The sequence below is a fragment of the Diplotaxodon limnothrissa genome, linkage group LG11 (genome assembly GCF_057381915.1).
Source record: "Diplotaxodon limnothrissa isolate DT_005_m linkage group LG11, D_limnothrissa_male_GT1.1, whole genome shotgun sequence".
In the NCBI taxonomy this organism is placed as follows: domain Eukaryota; kingdom Metazoa; phylum Chordata; class Actinopteri; order Cichliformes; family Cichlidae; genus Diplotaxodon; species Diplotaxodon limnothrissa.
This window is the reverse complement of record NC_140606.1, coordinates 6,917,736-6,933,267: the sequence shown is the minus strand read 5'-3', so window position 1 is coordinate 6,933,267 and position 15,532 is coordinate 6,917,736. Positions and strand designations below refer to the sequence as shown.

General features: G+C 40.2%; 1 protein-coding gene across 1 annotated transcript in view; it reads left to right on the top strand.

Annotated features, from left to right (window-relative positions):
* The first annotated feature begins 103 nt into the window (after positions 1–103).
* The window catches only part of abhd5a (abhydrolase domain containing 5, lysophosphatidic acid acyltransferase a), a 16,237-nt gene continuing 808 nt past the window's right edge, over positions 104–15,532 (top strand). Inside the window, exons 1-7 of the mRNA XM_085364996.1 lie at positions 104–204; positions 1,343–1,423; positions 4,651–4,736; positions 6,406–6,781; positions 11,416–11,570; positions 12,132–12,243; positions 12,412–12,598. Coding sequence (XP_085221122.1) covers positions 104–204; positions 1,343–1,423; positions 4,651–4,736; positions 6,406–6,781; positions 11,416–11,570; positions 12,132–12,243; positions 12,412–12,598 — 1,098 coding nt within the window. The remainder of the gene's footprint in view (positions 205–1,342; positions 1,424–4,650; positions 4,737–6,405; positions 6,782–11,415; positions 11,571–12,131; positions 12,244–12,411; positions 12,599–15,532) is intronic.

The following is a 15,532-nucleotide window of genomic DNA, read 5'->3' as shown; positions in this document are numbered from 1 at the left end:
TTTGTTTTACTCTACTAGGAAGAAACGAAGCGGAGATAGGTGGATCCACAGTAGGAATAACACTCCCCCCCCCTTGTCTCAGTCAACTGACGCTATAAATGAAATGCGCACAAGCTCAGCAGCTACGTCAGAGCCACGTGACTGTGAGAAGCGTCTCGGGGACTGTCGCGCTATGGCTGAGCAAGCGGTGATCGAGAACAGAGGGTGAGTATTTCTATTAACCTATCACATTCCCCGGCCTGTCAGAGTATGTCTATCCACGGTAATGTTCCTTTATTATTTAACAGACACTAAGTGTTATTGGAACAGCGACACTGTGCACCTTTTCCTGAAAAATGCCCGAGTGTTGTTGTCGAAAGTTAGACAGGCTGTCAGAGAGAGGCACCACTTGGGTCAAGGTAAACCTGCCCCCCCCTCCTCCAACCTCATTAGTTAATTGCTGCCTTCTTGTAAAGTGGCCCGTACTAAATGAGAGTGCTCGAAGACTGCAGAAGGTCGTTGAAAAACTCACCGGTGCTTTGAAGGTATTGTCGGTGTGGTCCACAGAAGTAAAATAACGCTCTTATTGCAAAGCCGCTGGACTGCCATGTTTGTTTTACCTCAGAGATGGTAGAGCAAATTGGAAAACAGGTGTTCTTAGAATCCATCCTACCTCGCAAACCATCCTACCCGTTGTTTCTGTGCATGCGCACAACACGAAATTAAGTAGCGAACCGTCCTACCTTTGTAAATATTAGCTACAAAAATACTCTGACGGGTAAAATTAACTGCCAAACCATCCTACCTTTGTGAATTTCACCTGCAAGCATACTTAAACAGTTAAAATTCAGTGGCGAACCATCCTACCTTTGTTAATAACAGCTACAAACATACTGACGGGTAAAATTAAGTGCCAAACCATGCATGTTTGGCACTTAATTTTACCCGTCAGAGTGAATGTTACCTACAAGATACTTAAATGGGTAAAATGAAGTGGCAAACCATCCTGGCTGTATGAATATGACCTATAAGCATACTCTGATGGGCAAAGTTAAGTTGGTGTTGGAATTACTCTGTGACAGCAGAGTTACGGTAGAACGTTTTGCCAAACTAGGATGGTTTGTCAGAACACCGGTTTTAAACAAGAGTTTTGCAGTGGCGCGAATATTTTTATATTCATGTGCATAAAAAGCCCTCTGGAAATGCACAAAAAACCTTGATAAAACCATAAACTTTTTTTTAAGTGTTATAGTAAATGCTTGATAATTTAAATAATGGAGATGATAGTTTTGCTGTCACGCGTTGTCATCGGCCAGTCCCTGTCCTTTGCCCTCACGCGCTTACTCTTTTATTATATCTCCAGGGTCATTCATAGAATGCTGTCTACTGTTGGTGTTCCCAGTCTGGCCAGGAGTGTGTGGGGCTATGTGGATAAAACAATAAGGTAATGTTATGAGCATCCACACACAGACACAGGTGTGACACTCTTTTACACAAATATCCACCTCCACTCAGACATTAGCTTTCATTATTGTAGCCTCACTTTGTTAGTTTGTATGTGTCACTGTGCAGGTCCAGTTTCCTTTCAGCTGGGTGATTTTCATGAGACTTAGTAGAGTAATAGAACGTAAGCAAAGGGAGAACTAAACGTAAAGTTTTGTGACTCTTTAACTTACCTTTCACAATAACACACAGGGTGTCTCCTGCGTTTTGATAACCCTGGCAAACTCACGGGTTTATCAAGTAATTGCGTCTCCAACAATTGAGTCCAACACATGTATGTTAACAGGCTGAGACTAAATGGTTGCTTATCAGTGCAAAGCAATATAAATGAGCAGCACCACCCCGATTAACAAAAACCTGTTCAAAAGGCATTGAAATTGACGTTTCCAGACTTGTAAAAGGCATTTAGAGTGGGTTAAAAGTGAAAGTGCAGTTCACAAATCACAGCCATCTCCTTGAGGTGTTCTGCATTATAAGGTGAAGACCCTACAATAATGCAGAGAAAACCCCAACAGCAGCCCAGATGAGAAACACATGCGCATATAGCGTAAATGTGCTTTTATGTTAAAAAAATAATTAAGTACAACTAGTTTTGGATTGAACCTTCAGGACCTTCCTTGCTGCCCAAGCATCATGTGTAATGATTTGAAAAAGAAAACGACAGCCATGGGGGGTGGAGGACAGTCTTAAAATGAGCAAAATGACCAATGAGCTCCCCAAACAGTAAAACCTTCATGGGGGGGGAGATGATCAGAGCAGTTAAATTAGGCTAATTTTTAAGTCTGTGACTCTAGTTGTGCCTAAACAACACAGTAATGAGGCTGCTTCATTATGTCTGCCACATGTTGGAAAGGACTTTATGTGAGTTCTCTTGCAGTACTGACTTATTTAAAACAGAGGACCACTCAGGCAGCACAGATTCACACCAAGGCCAATGCCATACTTGATCAATTTAAAGCTAATTTTGAGGCTGCTTTGTTTTGAGGCTGCGCTGCTGCTGCTCACTTAGAAAATAGACAGAAAAATCCTTGTTTTGTGTGTGTGTGTGTGTGTGTGTGTGTGTCACATTTGTTTAATTGTAAGAATTATTAGAAGTAGGCTTAGGTAAATGTTGAAACATGTGAAAGGGACTGATTAAAATCGCATCAATCACGTCCTGTATCGATGTCTCAGAATTCAAGGTGACATATTCAGGTGTTCTATCCACTTAGCAGCCGAAAACCTTACAGACACACAGACAAACAATTTAAGTTGCCCTTTATCAAAACAGCTGTAGCTAGTGAAAAGGACAAATAGTCCTTTATCAAAACAGTTGGAGATAAGATAAGATAGAACTTTATTAATCCCTCGCGTGGGTTCCTCTGGGAAATTCGATATGAATGTTTTGATAATTACTAAGTGAACAAGATGTCTATGGTTAGACTCTGTAAAGAAGGCCTTGTTAAAGAAACTAATGTGACCGATGTCAGGGAAGGAGAACATTGAGTCAAGTGTAGTGTGACGACAGCCGTTTGTTTCCTCTTTTGATGTCTCTGCGTGTTGCTACATGAGGTTTGCATGTCACAGAAGAACATTTTGTTGTTATGGTTGGTTTTTGTTTTGGGGTTTTGTTTTTTTTTTGGGGGGGGGGGGTTGACTTGCCTAAAGACAAAAGAAAGCAAAGAAACTAAATTTTTGTGTCACAGCTTTGTGCTCTGTTATGCTTTTCCCTCAAGACCACACTGGGCCAGTGGAGGAAAGCAGAAGAGCTTATTTCAGAGCCAGCTGTGAAGTAAGAAGTTGCTTTCCCACACAGAGCAGCTAATGGAGAGGTCATGAGATATGACACTTTTACAATAAACACAGCTGTTTAGACATTCAGCCAAAAACCTTTAAGTGTCTCCTTACTCTTAAGTCACACCCTTCTGTAGTTTAGTTATGCCTTCTAGTAGAAGGCCTGCCATAACACGTTGCCATGAATTAGGAATGAAAAAACCTTTTCATTAAAAAAGAACATTGCAGCGTGTGTTGGGTTTGCAACGTTGTATCTGAACAAACCACATGACTTCAGGAACAATGGGACTTGTTAACTAACAGTGTGTCCACATGAATCTGTGCAGAAGTCATGCATGTGAATGTTTACAGAAATATCTCAGATTTATCAACATCAATTTAACATTGCTTCTGCTCATTATTTACAGTTTTCCAGAGTACCAAAAACCACAAAATGCTCAGAATTACAATTTAAAAAAAATCACACAAAAAACCCTAAAGTGGAAAGATGTAGGCTTTTACCTCTCCATCAATGTCATTCCATTCATCTGAAAAAAGAAACAAATCCCTTTGGGTATCTTAAGAGATCTGTGCTTAAATAAATACCTCACAAACGGCATTGGGTCAGAATTTTCTCTCAACAGTATGGGAGACTGATAAAGTCATACAGAGAAGCATTAATACAACGTATTGGTTCCTAAAGCATAAAGCTTCATGGATGCTTCATATTAAGGACTGCTCTGTTACATTAAAATACCAACACGGAACAATCTAAACATTCAGTGTGAGGACTCCATGAAGAACTAAATGACAAAGCGATCTCTCCCTGGCAATGCAAAACTAAATTAACACTCCTAACAGCAAATGTAGAAACCTTATCAGTTGAAAAATATGGTGTATATTTGTTTTTCTGCATGAAATTGTTTGCACAATTTTGCATTTTGCAATTTGTTATCAAATCGTATTTGGATCATTTATTTTTTACCCAGATTTTGCACTCTGGAAACTCCAACAAAAACATACACCATAAGGCTACAGTCTTATGGTGTATGTTCACACCTTTAAACCACTACATTTTTCAAAGCATCTGTGATAAATTCTGATGGTAATTTTGTGTATCAAGCCTGTTTTTTGCTTGCTTAACCTGTTAGTAACCCTGATTGTTTAGCGTGTTGCAAAACGCAGTCCAAGCGGTAGAAAGATGAGAAATGAGTTAAGTGAGGACCATACAGTAAGAGTCTGGTTAGCTAGGAGTCAATGTTCTGTGGTGCAGGTTTGTGTTATGAATCTTAGCCCTACGACTGTGAGTACCCCAAAGCAGCATGATGATGAATCATTATTATAATGATGAACGTTTGAAATATTAATATAAGGCAAACCATTCATATTCATACTGTTGTGCTTTTGTGTACGTAGGTGGTGCTGGATTCCCAACTGGCTGCCATCGTGGTGTCCAACTTCAAAGAGCCATCTGCAAGCTTCAGAGGAGAAGATGCTGCAGTGTAAGGATAAACCCAGTGTAATTTTTTTATTTTTTTTTATTTAAAACATACACTTTTTGTACAGTGTGCAAAAGTAAAAACTCACCCACCTGTGGTCACTCACTCAAACACAACCTGTTTTGCTAAACAAAACCTGTATTGGCTAGAAATCAAATAACTTTTTGTAAATATGAATTAAATCTGCAAGCAGCGATGACCAACACCTTAAGACTTTCTTTGGCAAATTTGAGGTTGCTGCGGTCAGTCACCTTAAAACTGTAGCCCAAAGTGCATAACATGACATTTCTTGTTCCCACTAGGTGGTGCAGTGACCACCATCAAATATGACAGGAGAAATGTTTTCAGGGGCGGAGCCTTATGAAACGTGGGAAGTTTGGTCCAGATTGGACGATGTATGTGTAAATAAGAGGAAACTATATTTTCATGGCGACTGGTTGAAATTTGCCGTGGTACCACGGCCACGCCCTTTGAAGAAAGCTCAAAAGTGTTGCAATTTAATATGGCCCAGGTCTGTAGTTTAGACTGACCAAATATGAAGTTGATCCTTGGAGGAGTTTGCAACAGTATAATGCCAGGAAGTTGCCAAAATGTCACCTTCAATTCAAAATGGCGGACTTCCTGTTGGGTTTGGGTCAGTGGGCTTCCAGACTTTACGTATGTGTGTACCAAATTTCATTCATGTAACTCAAACCGCATGCTGGTAGTACTACCATAGGTGGCATTATTGAACCATTTCCTACTCTGTACATGAGAAACTTCACCCGTTGCCTACTGGTGGTGGTCAGAGGGCCCGGTGGCGCCAGTGTCCAGCAGCCTCGCCTCTGTCAGTGCGCCCCAGGGTGGCTGTGGCTACAATGTAGCTGCCATCACCAGTGTGTGACTGTGTGGATGACTGAATGTGTAACGCGCTTTGGGGTCCTTAGGGACGTGTAAAGCGCTATACAAATACAGGCTATTTACAAACCAATAAAATAAGAAATTTTGCACGTGTTAGATCTGGTGAAAATGTACATGAGGTTTTTTTTAGCATCTTTAAGTCCTCAAAAATGCAATTGTTGACATAAAATAATAATAAACTGAGCAGATGCGTTGGGCCTTAGCGTGTTTCATGCTAATTACAAAATGTGTCTGAGATCACTTGTAAAGTATGTGTCTTATCGAAGACTACAAACAGCTCAGGGAAAAAGTAACTCATGACTTTCGTTGCTCAAAATTTAAAGGAATATTAGATGTCGGTCTTCCAGAAAATGTCGTGACAACAAGTAGAGAACATTAACCACAGTAGACTAGGAACTTATAAATAAAGTGATTGATGATTACAGCTTTGAAAAATCAAGAAGTTCAGGGGCTGTTTTCTATGAATGACTTTAACCCAACTGTGCCTGCAGGATGTTATTAATGAACCAGTAAGTGTGAGAAATCGCATTGCTCTTGTTTGAGCTTGTTGCCGTGTTTGTGTGTGGTGTTGTTGTGTTTTTTTGTTTGTTTTTTTGTTTGTTTTTTTTGTTTTTTTTTAAACCCTTTTGTAGAGAATCTCACTTTTGGTGACGACACCTGATTGATTCAGTAGTATCAAAAAAGAGATGTTATTTAGATTAATGTGAAATGGAATATTTGACCCATCGTAATGTTCTTGTACTTAAAAGTAATCTTGTGCTTTTCTTTTCAGATGTCAGCACTGAATTTACTAAAGTGTTTGTTCCCATCTCCAACGACAATCTTCTGTGGACCCTGATGTTTTGCAATGACCATGTTAAAGATAAAACTCCCTTAGTTCTGCTGCATGGCTTTGGCGGCGGGGTGGGCCTGTGGGCTCAGAATCTGGATGATCTCTCCCAGCATCGGCCTGTCTTTGCACTGGACTTACTGGGTTTTGGCCAGAGCAGCAGGCCTGTGTTCTCAACAGATGCAGCAGAAGCAGAGGATCAGTTTGTCGAGTCCATAGAACAGTGGCGGGCCAGCGTGGGTCTGGAGTCTATGATACTTCTTGGTCACAATCTGGGAGGATACCTCGCTGTGTCATACTCAATTAAATACCCAGGCAGGTGGGTGCAGACAATGGGATTTCTCATATCTTACTGTATCATGACCCACACTGTCTGATACAGAAAGGTGGCAGGTTTGTGTAAAATGTCAGGATCAGAACTGTAGCATAAGCTAAAGTCAGGTTTTAGTCTCTTATTATTATAATGATGCGAGTGTTTTAGGCACTCCATATAGGAGCTCATCTTTTCTAATGTCCACTGTTGGCTAGCAGCTCCTGTCATCTGCAAGAGTGGCTGAAACGGACAGAGTTAATATTGTGATAATCTTTGCATATCATCTCTAACTATTATTTCTATCCTGCCTTTTGAGGGTGGTGTGTGAATGTTGGTCTGCAGAAGTGTTTGGGCCTCTTTACACCTGCTGCCTCACAGCAAACAGCAGGCAGATACTGTCAGGGACTGTTATGGAAAATACAGTGGAGTGTGTCAGTGGACACAAGAAAACTGATTTATCAACACATCAAACAAGTTTGTGTCATAATGTCTCATTTTCTGTCCCCAAGAGCAGCTTGTTGGTCAGATCAGCTAAAGAAAGCCATGTGTTACAGCTGAGAGCTCCAGTGAGCAAGTCGGCAGAGTGTTGATTGCTCTATAAAACCAGAATAATATACCTTTGAATAATCCTTTCATCACTGCTGTAAATGGAACAAATGAAGTGGAACTTGCCTAGGAGGAGAAAAAAGCAGAGTCTGCAGTGAACACTGTTATGAATAATGATTCTGCCCTTTTGCTGTTAACATGATTGTAGCAAAACATGCCAGCATGAGTAGAGGATACAGTTGTAGCGGTGTGCCTTTAGGTGCTGGCAGCCTGTGATAACAGCAGTGTCCTCCAAAACGCTCTCTCCTCCCACTAGACTCTATCTCTCCTGAACCATCTCCTCCTGCCGCAGCTCCAGCTCGGAGCTTCCAGCATTCACCCGGCTCTCCCTAAGCGGCGCCTGATAAAATGTCCTCAATCCCTTATCACCCCTCTTCATCAGTAACACTGAAAATTCCCGCTTCCTGTCTTCTTATTGTTATCTTAGCGTTCCAAATGGTTTTAAGTTATAACTTCAGATGCTCGTGATCAGGCACATGCGTCCCCGATCTGTGCTCACTGCCCCCCCACCCCCACCCACCCCTCCTCCTTGAACTTCATTCGTATTGGGAACCACAACAATGTGCTCTCTGTACCAGTACAGAGTCCATTAAGACCATGACATGTCAGATTTAAATGGCTTATAATCACCTGTCAGTTTAGCTTCCAGTTGATTATGAAAATGAAAGTAAACTGCTTCATGGTGTCATGTAAATATCAGCCTAGCTCAGGGGTCGGCAACCTGCAGCTCTTTAGTCCTTATTAGAGATGGCACGATACCACTTTATGTCCGATACCAATATCATAAATTTGGATATCTGCCGATACCGATATGATAGTGTTTTGTTTTTTTTTTTGTTTTTTAACCAATAGAACTGTTTGGGTTTTTTTTTTATTTTTTTTTAATATCTTGCTGGTTTTGTATAAGTTCATACTCAAGTTAAAAAAACAAAAAAACAAAACACTAAAACTATTCTGTTAGACCTGTATGTTAAAAAATAAAAAAAATACACTGCACCCAAAATATTTCATAGTTCAGCAATAATGATTAATCTAATGAACTTAAACCTACTCCATCCTCCCTATTCTGGTATTTTAAAGAGTAAGCAACCTAACTAATAAGGTTGCAAACTCCCAGCAAAAAAAAAAAATGGGGAACCACCCTCCACCTCATGATGCTTAATTGACGTAAACAACTTCAATTTGCTGCAGTGTGAAAGAAATGCACAGAAAAATTATTTTTCAAGAATAATTAAATAGATTCAACATCTTTCTTCAACAGAATTGCAGACTGCACAGATGGTATCTTCCCAAAGGAAAAAGTACTATAGCTTACTAGGGTATATTAGACTTAATAGTTATTATATACAGTAATGGACTTCTATACATTTTACATCAGATTAAAACTTTGGGTGTAAAATTCGGATAATTATTTATTAAAAGCTAGACATTTTAAATGAGAATAAGAAAGAAAATGATGTCTTTGTGCCCCCTTTTCCCTATTAATGCCCTATCGGCCCCCCTGGCTAAACTTTGCTAGATCCGCCCCTGCACAGTTACCAGCCGTCAGCTACGTAGAAAAAGATCCTGGTGTAGAAAGTAATATTAAACAAATTCTAACAACAGCTTATCAAGGTTAAACGTGCTGCTGTTGTTCTGCCGCTGGTTTCCTCTTTCTGGCGCGAAGTGGGCCAAAAACAAAGAAGAGAGACAGACTCGCGACACAAAAGCCGATCAGCTGATCATTGATCAGTTTCATGATTGAAGTAGCAGCAGGAGAGAGAGAGAGAGGGAGAGAGAGAGAGACCGGCTTCCACAAGTGTGGAACGCCGTGCAATTTATTGAGACTTTCGACCCCAGGTAGGCCAATTATGGCTCTGCGCAGAGGCTCATTGACCACTTTTCACACACGGTTGCTGTACGCATACAGCCGGCTGTAGCTTTGCAGCTGACAGCCCGACACACACCAACACAACAACATGGATAGCAGAGACGTTAAGGCGGCGAGGCGTGACTGCGGGTGCCGCTCAGGTGCGTCCGCCTCCCCTGCAGCAGCGCTGCAGACCACGCCCCGCCACACACATTAACCAGGTAAAATGCATATTTAGGCAGAATTTTGCAAATATCCATTTTTCATTTTTTAGCAGCATAGAGCTTTTTTTTTTTTTTTTTTTTTTTTTTAAGTCAGGTCAAGGCTCCAAAAGCCCAAAGGTGATATAAGGGGCGGCTCACAACAGTTTTTGTTTGCTACATGGATCATTTTCGTTCAGCTGGGTGTCTTTCCTTTTGTTATATTTAAGAGTTAAAAATGTGTTAATTACAGAAATAAAATGTAATTTTCTCTGTAGCACTTCATGAATTTCATAAGCAACACACCTTAGTTGTTCACACATAGCATAAAAGTAAGAAACAATATAAACAGTGTTATCTTCATTTTAGATGTCAAAAAGTATTTGCGGCTCCCAGTATTTTCTTTTGCATGGAAACCGGGTCCAAATGGCTCTTTGGGTGTTAAAGGTTGCTGACCCTTGGCCTAGCTTGATTGCGACCTGTTATACTGTCAGCCATAGCTGGTTTTGTTCATATTTCTGCAGCACTAAAAACGGCCATCATCATGTCTGAAATGCATTTTAGCTCCCTTCCTGCTTCCTTAAAGCCAGTTTTCTTCTGATAGACTCCACCTTACAAGGGCTGTGTAAGTTTTCATATTAGCAATATCTGATCTTGGTGACCTCAAAAGTCAAAAATAAAACTGTGAAACTGGGCATTTAGAGCCATCTGAAAGTTTTTGGTCCACCGTTCATACTCTGTCATTATCTGAGAATTGTTTAAAATGTACATTCAATGTAACGGTGTGTGTATATATGGCAGAAATAAGCAAAAATGGAATGGATCACCATTATTTAATTGTAAAAAAAATACAAAAACAAAACAAAATGCTGTGCCAGAAAAGTTATATTTGGGGGGATGTATTTACTTTCTTGATGAAAAGATGTGTCACATTCACATCTCTGTTAAAACAAAAAAATAATGCATGCACCAGGATACTGAATGCTTACAGTCATGTGAGGAAAATTAGGACACCCCATTAAATAATCAGCCCTTTGATATGTGAACTGTTCATAATAATTTCCAATCATGATTTTATGTATTACTGGAAAAGAAAGTGATTGCAATTAAACAACAAAAATGAACATTTTGTGAAACATCAAAAAAGATATGAACAAAAATGTTTATTTCAATGGAGAAAAAAGGACACCCTACCCCCTAATAACTAGTGTTGCCCCCTTTGGCTGATATAACCAGCGAGACGGTTTTTGTAGCCTTTTACCAGTCTCTGACATCGATCAGAAGGTTTGCCCCACTCCTCAATGCAGAATTCCTTCAGCTGTGAGATGTTTCTTGCATGTACAGCCTGTTTCAAGTCACCCCACAGCATCTCAATGGGGTTAAGATCAGGGCTTTGACTTGACCATTCCAGGACTCTCCACTTCTTAGTTTTTAGCCAGTCCTTGGTGGATTTGCTGGTATGCTTTGGGTCATTACTGTATACTAGTATTCTATTGTATATGTTGTATATCTTATTCTTCTGTTCCTCTGTCTCTCTTGCTGCATTGAGCATGTGTATGACAAAAGAATTTCCCTCATTAACAGATGGTTTCACATGTTCTTCAAGCACCCTCTGATACGCAGTAGAATTCGTGATGGATTTTATGATAGTGAGCTGGCCAGGTCCTGCTGCAGCAAAGCATCCCCAAACTAGGATACTGCCACCTCCATGCTTGAGTTGGTATGAGGTTCTTTTCTTGGAAGGCAGTATTTGGTTTACGCCAAACATGTCTACTGTTCTGGTGTCCAAAGAATTCAATTTTAGACTCTGGATCTGTCCAAAGAACATTATTCCAGAAGTCGTGGTCTTTGTCTATGTTCGCTCTGGCACTCTTCATTCTGGCCTTTTTAACGTTTTTGTCCTTTAGTTGTAGGTCTGTAAACAATTTATAACTAAAAGAGCAGGTTAACTTTTATTTTTGTTGTGTTTGTTGTCTGGCTTACAGAGTAAAGCACATTGTCCTGGTTGAGCCCTGGGGTTTACCTGATCAACCGGAGACAACAGAACCAGACCGGCCCATCCCTGTGTGGATCAAAGCTCTTGGTGCCATGTTCAGTCCTTTCAACCCCCTGGCTGGCCTGCGACTGGTAGGACCACTGGGTAAGGTGCTAAAAGACAACAAAGTACCACAGTGCTAAAAGCAAACCCACAACCGGACTAGCTTAATAATCCCAGGGAAATGTGTCCATGCTGTGGCACACCAAAATATTGGGGAAAAGCAAAGCTACAACAAAAGTATCAGGAATGGAGATGATGAGCACGTGAAATTTCTTTTTCTTAAATGAGAAGAATGGAAATGAGAGGATGCAATATAATGGGTGAAGATTTTCACTTATTGTCTGGAGACAATAAGTGAAAATGTATGCAGTATGAAACTGGGGGGGATGGTTTTATATTAGTTTAATATTGCAGTATCACAGCTAATGTTCTCTTTGCACACCCAGAAAACTAGGAACTGCTTGTTAAAGCAAGTGATGTGACGAGCACAATGTCATTCAGTAGAGTTTTCGTGGTTTTTGCTTTGACTTTGAAAGGAATTTAAGCCAAAACCTGGGCTCTCCCCAGTGTGACTAATCATGTAAAATGTAATGAGTACTCCTCATCTATTAATGGCTACATGCTTGTGTTTGACACCTCTGTCTCTTCCCTGGTCCCCTGCAGGTCCCACTCTGGTGCAAACACTAAGACCCGACTTCAAGAAAAAGTTCTCCCTCGTGTTCACTGACAACACTGTGCCAGATTACATCTACCACCTGAACGTGCAAAGCCCCAGGTCTGTCTTTCTCTTTTATTAATGCCACTTGTCTCTAAAATGGCCATGGAAGCAATTTCTTCATCACCTTTTCTGCTCTCATCCACGTTTTACTACCTAGTATTATGTTTTGTCATATCCATTTTCTGTCATGTGCTCATTGATTATCTTTTCCTTGTCTTGTCACAGTGGGGAAACTGCTTTTAAGAATATGACTGCGCCATGTGGCTGGGCCAAGAGGCCAATGTTGCAGAGGATTGACCAGCTGCAGGCTGATATCCCCATCACCATCATTTATGGCTCCCGCTCCAGCATAGACTGCATCTCGGGCATCACCCTCAAAAGGATGAGGCCACGCTCTCATGTGGACATCATAGTAAGTTTGTGTGTGTAGATGAATGGATTGATATCCCTTCAAAGGGTGGTTTTTGTTTTGTTTTTTGTTTGTTTGTTTTTTTTGTTTTTTTCTCCCCCCTTCCCTCGAAAAACGTAAATTTCACAATACATTTTTAAGGAATAAATTGCCAAAAACAGTTTTGAAAACAAATTTTTAAAGCGAATTTCCTGGCAGTTATTTCATGGTTCAGGCTTCAAACAAAAATCCAACTGTCTTTCTGAATTTGGGTTCCAGATCATCAGTGTGATGACATTTTTATAGACTTTCTAAACTTGTAACTAATTTCTTCACACTTCCTCAAAACCTGCTTTATTGCTAAGATTTATTTATTTTGTATCGAGCTTGAGTTTTCAGATCCAACTGCACAGATCCAACCAACTGCATTGGACAACAACTGTTCTGTAGCTCAAAGTGAACTGGTAATCTGTATATACAAATGGTGAAATAATACTTTTTACCTCAGACACACAGCTTGATACTTTAGGTCCTTGGTGCTTTAGGCCAATCGGCTCTGAAATGACTCCTCTGCCTCCTCAGATGTGGTCTGACATATATTAAGAGTTTAACCTGCCCCACTGACATCCTGAAATATGGACAAAAGTGGTCGTGACACAGTTCCAACTCCTGGATCAAACCATGACATTCTCCCTGCTGCTGCCTGCTTGTGAGAACTGGATGAACCCAGAATCTCAATTTCTTTTTCTTGTTTAGAAACATCAGGACCAGTTCATTACGTATGTTTGTTATACTTAAGTTTTTGAGATCGTCAAATTTAAATATTGGACAAAGATGACACAAGTAAACACAAAATGCAGTTTCTAGGTGTTTGTGTAAATAAAACTTACATGGCTCTGTGTGAAAAAGTGATTTCCTTCTAAACCTAATAACTGGTTGGGCCACGCTTAGCAGCAACAACTGGAATCAGTTGTTTGAAGGAATTCTGACCCACTCATCTTTGCAGAGCTGTAAAAGACTCTCCCCCAGTTGTCGCAGAATTGTTGTAATTCAGCCACACCGGAGGGTTTTTGAGCATGAACCACCTTTTAAGGTCATGCCGCAGCATCTCAATCAGATTCATATCAGGAGTTTGACCAAGCCACTCCAATCTCTTCATTTTTGTTTGTCTTAAGCCATTCAGAGATGGACTTGCTCGTGTGTTTTGCATCATTGTCCTGCTGCAGAACCCAAGTGTGCTTCAGCTTGAGGTCATGAACACTTCAGTGTTACTTTTTGCACCAGAGGTCTTTGGGATCAGTACTGGTTTTTGTTTTGGAACTTAGCCATGTCGGCTGGGCTGACTCTCTTATGGTGGAGTCATGAACACTGTCCTTAACTGAGCCAAGTGAGGCCTGCAGGTCTTGGGATATTGTTCTGGGGTCTTTTGTGACCTCTTGGATGAGTCGTTGCTATGCTCTTGGGGTAATTCTGGTTGGCCAGCCACTTATATTAAGGTTCACCATTGTTAAGGTTTACCATTCAATGATTTTGCCATTTGTGGATAATGGATCTCACTGTGGAGATTGTGGAGTCCCACAGCTCTAGAAGTGGCTTTATAACATTTTCCAGACTGAGAGATCTCAGTTACTTTGTTTCTCATCTGTTCCTGAATTTCCTTGGATCATGGGGATGATGTCTGGCTTTTGAGGACCTTTTTGGCTACTCCACTTTGTCAGGCAGGTCGTATTAAAGTAATGTCTTGATTGAGAACGGGTGGCAGTAATCAGGGTGGCTAGAGAAATTGAACTTGGCTTTCCAAAGATGTGATACACCACCATTAATTATAATGGGAGGGGGGGAGAATCACTTTTTTTCACACATGGCCATGAGGGTTTGGATTTTTTTCCCCCTTTATAATAAACACCTTCATTTAGAAACTGCATTTTGTGTTTACTTGTCATCTTTGTCTCATTTTTAAATTTGTTAGATCTGAAACATTTAAGTGTGACAAACATACAAAAACATGGCAAACACTTTTTTTCACACCGATGTATATGTTACATGGCAATTTGGAATTTTGGGTCATTGTTTTGCAGCACGTTCTGTGTAATGGCCTTTAGGACTGGGTGAGAGTTGGGGTAAGGGTTTAGCACTTAGGGGAAAAAATGGGCAGTTGCTTTCATACACCTGTCAAGGCTGAGGAAGACTGGATGAGCAGCTGCCTAGACAGGTGCAAAACAGACACTGAAACATGATATGCAAAGACATTCTCATTACCACGGACTCGAGACATTTTAATTTCCTAACTCTGTGTTAATGAGTACAGATATATGGGGGAAAATGTCCATTTAAAAAAACAAACAAAAGAAAAACAAAACTACAGGCTGCTGCAAACAAACAGTCATTATCTGACCTCTACAACAGTGTATTAGGGTGCCATCAAATGGAAAAAAAAATATTGATAATATATTATTATTGATTGAAAACAAAGTTGAAACTTCAAGATTAAAGCCTACAAGCTTTTTTTTTTTTTTTTTTTGTTGGAGAAAAAAGTTGAAATGTGGAGAATTACAGCTGTTGTTTCAACACAGACTGCCACTAACTCAGAGGGTTGCTAGACCCTCTGAGTTAGTGGAATGTTCCTTCAGAATCAGTTTTAGTAATGAGGAAAGAAATGATGCCTCTTTTAGCACAGAAACAGTGCGGTGATCAGTACATGGATGTTGAAAAGAGTGGATTTGCACAAAATGAACTGGCTGGCTATGGTTACAGCCTCGTGCAATACAGAGGATGTATGTTGTATCACAAGAGGGCTGATCAATTTGTTTCACTATATAATTTTAGTTTATTTCAAAAAATAAATAAAAAAATACTACTCTGTAAAAGTTGGAGGTTTTGACTAAACCAAAAGAAAAACATTTTGAGGCTTCATCAAATAAAAATCGCTGGACAAAAGACTGATTTGTTGCTTTTGTA